At 45.3% G+C, this 6,036-nt stretch overlaps 1 protein-coding gene across 1 annotated transcript; it reads left to right on the forward strand.

The window, feature by feature from the left end:
• Nucleotides 1-863: 863 nt before the first annotated feature.
• CDKN1B (cyclin dependent kinase inhibitor 1B) lies at nucleotides 864-5,746 on the forward strand. Its single transcript, XM_037136627.2, has 3 exons — nucleotides 864-1,818; nucleotides 2,339-2,468; nucleotides 4,453-5,746. The coding sequence occupies exons 1-2, from the start codon at nucleotides 1,344-1,346 to the stop codon at nucleotides 2,458-2,460; spliced, it is 597 nt and encodes a 198-aa protein (XP_036992522.1). The 5' UTR covers nucleotides 864-1,343; the 3' UTR covers nucleotides 2,461-2,468; nucleotides 4,453-5,746.
• The last annotated feature ends 290 nt before the right edge of the window (nucleotides 5,747-6,036 follow it).

Consider the following 6,036-nt stretch of genomic DNA (forward strand, 5'->3'; position numbering starts at 1 on the left):
AGCAAGAACCTGGGCCAGGGATGTAACCTCACCTTTGAAAACTAAATGTGTCTGAGACAGCTACAAAGTTTATTAAGGACTTGGGAGACCAGTCGAGTTTTTCATCTTGAAATCTTATTTTTATTGAGGCAGTGCTTGGACTCAGATGATTATAAATGCTGCCCCTACCCCAGACTAATTTGTAGAAAGACGTTCGCCTCGGCGTATTCCCTAAACCCACTGTCTCCCCTAGAAAAACAGACTTCTAGGTTAAGGGTGAGCTAACCACTGCACACCCCGGCTAAGGCACTCAGGCAGGGGGGGCTCCCAGGCGCACAAGCTTGTATTTCCCTGTCTCCCCCGCAGCGCTGTAAGTTGGGCTAGGGGTTGAGAGCCCCCAACGCCTGCCTCCGCTCCGCAGCTGCCCGCAGTGCGGGGAAAACGAGACCGCCACCGAGGCGCGCAACGCGCTGGCAGCAACCGTCGAGGTCATCTGGTCCAGCCCCTCCGTTTTCCCAGGAGGAGCGGGAGAGTGAGGCTCCGGGAAGGCCACGCGCCCGTCAGCGCCGCTCCGGGAGCAGAACCCAAGGCTCCGCCGCCCCGGCCCCTCCCCACCTTTCCAGCCGTTTGGCTATTTTGTTTGTCTTATTTTTAATTTCTCCGAGGCCAGCCGGAGCAGGTTTGTTGGCAGCAGTGCACCTACAGCAATCACGCGACCAGCCAGTCTCCCGGCGGCGCTCACGGAGTCGGCGCGCCCGGGGAGGCGGGGAGACGGCGGGATCGCGCCGGGGCCACCTTAAGGCCGCGCTCGCCAGCCTCGGCGGGGCGGCTCCCGGCGCCGCGACCAATGGATCTCCACCTCTGTTTAAATAGACTTGCAGTGTCAATCATTTTCTTCTTCGTCAGCCTCCCTTCCACCGCCATATTGGGCAACTAAGAAAAGGGGGCTCGTCTTTTCGGGGTGTTTTTCTTCCCTTCCCCTCTCCCCACTTTTTCGCCCCTCCGGGACTCTGACGCCGGAAAGGTTTGGAGAGCCGCTCGGCTCTCGGGACGCGCGGGCTCGCACCAGCCTGGACTTGGACCGCCTTTGCCACCCCCGCCTCTCGCCTCTCCCCTCCCCTCCCCGCCCTCCCGCTCGCTGGTACACTTGATCCGCGGAGACTTGGGGCTGCTTGGCCCTCACCCCCTCCCCAGACCTAGCGCGCTCCTGACGCGCCAGGAACTTGTTGGGGTTTGTTTCTCTTGGCTCCCAGGGCAGTCGCAGGCTTTATAAGTGGAGTTCGGGCTGGGTCGGGGCGTTTTGTTTTGTTCGGTTTTGTTTTCTGAGAGCGCGCGAGAGGCGGTCGTAAAGACCTGGGAGGAAGATGTCAAACGTACAAGTGTCTAACGGGAGCCCGAGCTTGGAGCGGATGGACGCCAGGCAGGCGGAGTACCCCAAGCCCTCCGCCTGCCGAAACCTGTTCGGCCCGGTGAATCACGAAGAGTTAACCCGGGACTTGGAGAAGCACTGCCGAGACATGGAAGAGGCAAGCCAGCGCAAGTGGAATTTTGATTTTCAGAATCACAGGCCCCTAGAGGGCAAATACGAATGGCAAGAGGTGGAAAAGGGCAGCTTGCCCGAGTTCTACTACAGACCCCCGCGGCCACCCAAAGGCGCCTGCAAGGTGCCCGCGCAGGAGAGCCAGGATGTCCGCGGGAACCGCCAGGAGGGGCCTCTAATCGGATCTCAGGCAAATTCAGAGGACACACACTTGGTAGACCAAAAAACTGATGCATCGGACAGCCAGACGGGCTTAGAGGAGCCGTGCACTGGGATAAGGAAGCGACCTGCCACAGACGGTAATGACGCTCTGAAAACCATAAAATGTTTGTTTGTCTGGGGCACCGCCTTGCCTGCTTGCAGGGCTTAACCCATCAGCTTTCTTTCCAGCGTATCCTGATACAGCTTCTTGGGAGTGAACTTTCGTAATCTAGGTTGTGAGTGCTACCTGACCGCTTGTCTGTGTATGATTTGTAAGTCGGAAGCCCGAGATTGTATTATCTGATAATTTTACTAACCGAAAACGTAGCAGATCCTTCTGTCTAGCCGGGGGTAGGTATGTGACAACGTCGGGATGTTTATCAGCAGCCTCCCTCTACGCTTTGGAGAGAGCGCTTTGGGGCGTAGCAAACAGCGTTTGTTATGTGAAAACAACCTCATTTTGTGACCTTAAAGGCCACTGGGAATGACGGGTCCAATGTGGGTGGACGTGGTGGGTTTTTCATCCCCTGACTATTGAGCCAACTGCTCCCAGCCATTGTTTTTTCTAATAAAGATTGCTTGTGTGTGTTCTTTTTAAAAATGCCCTCTTGTCCTTAGATGCCTCTTCTCAAAACAAAAGAACCAACAGAACAGAAGAGAATGTTTCAGACGGTTCCCCGAACGCGGGTTCAGTGGAGCAGACGCCCAAGAAACCGGGCCTCCGAAGACGTCAAACGTAAATTGCTCGGTGGGTTGATGACCAGGAGCAAATAACTGGCACCCAAATTGGGCCGCAGGAACTCGTGAGCTTTCAGACCCCAAGATACCCGATCTTAGCGGTTGCTGGCAGGTTACAGCTTGTGGGTTTTTGTGTATATTTTGTGAAGTCAAAAAAGGAAGAGTAGGGGGAGGCTGGGAATCACTGTGAGTGTGCTGTATTTCTTCAGAGTTTCCATGTCCTGAGGTCATTTTCCCTTGGAACATGAAATGACTAGAGCAAGTGTCCCAGGCAAGTACGTGTAACCAACCAGGGAGGGCCCTGTGGGTAGGAAGGTCAGTTCCCTGTGAGTCCCACCAAAACATGTTGGGAACAATAGGTTCTTTCCTCCTCTGAACACTACCGCCGCGTATGCCCCAGACCCACTTCATGAGAATTCATTTCCCAGAGGTTCAAGTTGAGTCAGCATATTCTGGACCATACATGGAAAAATGGCAAATAAATGGTTACATTCAAATTTTGTGGGAAACTTTAGGTGCAATTAGCTTGTATTTTGTTAATCAAATGGTTAGAAATGCAAAAAGAGATGTGTTCCTTTATCTTTTTCATTTTCATAAACTCTCATTTTCCTTGTTTTCTGATAACTTTGGGGGACAGAGAAGGAAGCTGCATATTAAAAAAACAACAACAACAAAATAGAAAGCTCAAAAAACCAACCAACCAAACAAAACCCTAAGGTTCCTCAGAAGTTCTAATAACACTGAAGTCGCAAAGCAGAAGTTAAACTAACTGCTAGAGTCAGCAATCCAGAAACAGGTCAGCATGTGTATGCTAATCGTGCTACAACAGGGTGACTTGTATATTTGTGGGGGAAATGGATAGTAGACATCAGGGCTTGGCCAGGGTAAGTTCTACCCCGAACAAGGCCGTGACCCCCCCCCCCCCCCCGCCTTTCTACAGGCTCACAGCCTACAATGTAAAGACATCTCCATAGATAGTGATACTAAAGTGATACTAACTTTTAAAACTCTTACTTATAAAATTAAAAAATAAGGAACACAAGGATTAAGGTGGGATTCAAGTGTGTTGTATTTTTACATCATAACGTCACGTCTGTGACTTCTTCACGTACATCTGATCTTCTTTAGACCTTATACAAAGCAGCAGTGTAGCACCTCTGTATTACAGCTGTGTATGAAGTGGGAGAATTGAGTGAAGAATTGTTCTGACACAACCTTACCATCTGCAGCTATTTTTAGTTTGTGACTTGTGGCCTAACTCCTCAGTTGACCTGGTCTTATTCTGACAGTGAGAGAGGCATTTGTTAGTAAATATTACCAGTTCACCGAATACTAGAAATAGTAGTAAAGCCCTGTGCAGAAGCATTCATGTGTAGATTCTTCTTATGACTAATAAACTAGAATATTTTGAAAAAAAAAAGTGTCAGCAGAATTTTCTTTTTGGAGAACCATAAGTTATATTCTACATTGTATTTCAAATTTAGAAAACTTTGCTGCTCTTAAGTGATATCAGTTTCTTAATTTTCCTGTCTGTTCTTTCTCACCATCTTTGACCCTGATTCTCTAGACCAGGATTTCTCAACTTCTACACTACTGACATTTTGGGCCAAATAATTCTTTGTTGTGAGAGGTTGTCCTGTGCATGGTATGTTTGGCAGCATCCTTGGCCTCTCCCACAGATGCCACTAGCACCTCCTTCCCCTAGTATGCTAAGCAAAAATGTCTCTAAATATTGCCAAATGTCCCCTGGGGTACAAGGTTGCCCACTGTTGAGACCCAGTGCTGTAGATGAAAGTATACAACACAGAGAAGTGTAAAAATCCAGTGAAGGGAACATTGGATAGAGATGACTGTTGTCATCAGCCTTTAGTACCTACTTTCTTTTCCATCACTCAGGTATTTCCCAACTAAGACAGTGACAAAATAATTACTGTACTTTAACCAGTAATATTCTAGTGCATTTCTCCTAATTCTTTCCTCTGTTTCTCTTGCAGAATTGAGAATGTGTTTCCTTGTGTATCAGATACCCCACTGCTTGATGAAGCAAGGAAAATATGAATTAAAAATTTTAAATACATATCACTGACTCCATATCGCTGGACGTCTTGTATAAGCACTGAAAAGGAACAACACAATAACACTAAAATTTTAGGCGTTCTTAAATGATCTGCCTCTAAAAGCATTGGATGTAGCATTGGGCAATTAGGTTTTTCCTTATTTGCTTCATTGTACTACCTGTGTATATAGTTTTTACCTTTTATGTAGCACATAAACTTTGGGGACGGGAAGGGAGGGTGGGGCTAAGGAATTGGCATGGGGATGTGAAGAGTTTGCCTCCATTTAGAGCAAGGAGAAAAATATTTGACTTGTATAAAGAGAAAGCAGTTTAGGGAAAGGGTTTGAATTGTTTTCTTTAAAGATGTAATGTCCCTTTCAGTGAAAACTGATACTTTATTTTAAAAACCATTCAAATTTTAACACTGGCTACAAATAATCCCTATTTATTTTTACAGGAAGCTATTTCTCATTTGGGAGCTCTGATAATTCCATTATGTAGCAACAAATAGCTTTTTCTTCTTTAAACAACAACAAACCGTTCTCACTGCTCCCCTCTAGGCCCCCTTAAAATCGGAATTTACCAGTTAATTATTCATCAGTGAGGTTATCACTGCAGATAATTCTGGGCAAAAAAATGGGGGGAGTTCTGAATGCTCAGAATTGACCATCTAATTTTTATTAGATTTATTGAGGAAATTTCCGATTTTCTTTTTGCTTTGGGCTGTATAGACACAGTCCAAAAGATCCGTATGTAACTTCACGTAAAAAATAATGAAATAATTTTAAATTTAAAAATTCTCTATTTGTTAATTTGCCCAAAGGAAAGCAGTGTTTTAAAAGGAAAATGTGTATAAAAAGGACAGTATGGTATAAGTGAAATGGATACTACATCTTTAAACAGTATTTTTACATTGCCTGTGTATTCAACAAAACCATTTGAAGTGTACCTGTGTACATAACTCTGTAAAGACACTGAAAATTATACTAACTTATTTATGTTAAAAAGAGATTTTTTTTTTAATCTAGACAATATACAAGCCAAAGTGGCATGTTTTGTGCATTTGTAAATGCTGTATTGGGTAGAGTAGATTTTCCCCCTTCTTTAAATAATATGGCTGTGCTTAAAAGGTTGCATACTGAGCCAAGTATAATTTTTGGTAATGTGTGAAAAGGATGCCAATTATTGTTACATATCAAACAATCAATAAAGAAAACTTCCATAGCTATTCATTGAGTTGAACTGTATGTAATGTGCTTTTACTAAACTTGAGGTATTCAACCTGGCATTTTAGTCATATTTACACAAATCGGCTGTGAAGTGGTAAATAATTGAGATGATTCAGGCCCACAACTCAGATGTTTCTGTGGGTCTTAATGTAGCAGTCACTGTTTTCCACTTAGTTCTGTGTGGGTGGACAAAGCTTTAGAAGTATAAAGTGGAAAAGCCACATTTTCATATAAATAAGATTTGTCAGATCTCCATTAGTTAAATATTCTTGTCTTCTAGGATATGAATGTGT

Source organism: Artibeus jamaicensis, unplaced genomic scaffold, assembly GCF_021234435.1.
Source record: "Artibeus jamaicensis isolate MK-2021 breed Jamaican fruit bat unplaced genomic scaffold, CSHL_Jam_final contig_233, whole genome shotgun sequence".
NCBI lineage: Eukaryota > Metazoa > Chordata > Mammalia > Chiroptera > Phyllostomidae > Artibeus > Artibeus jamaicensis.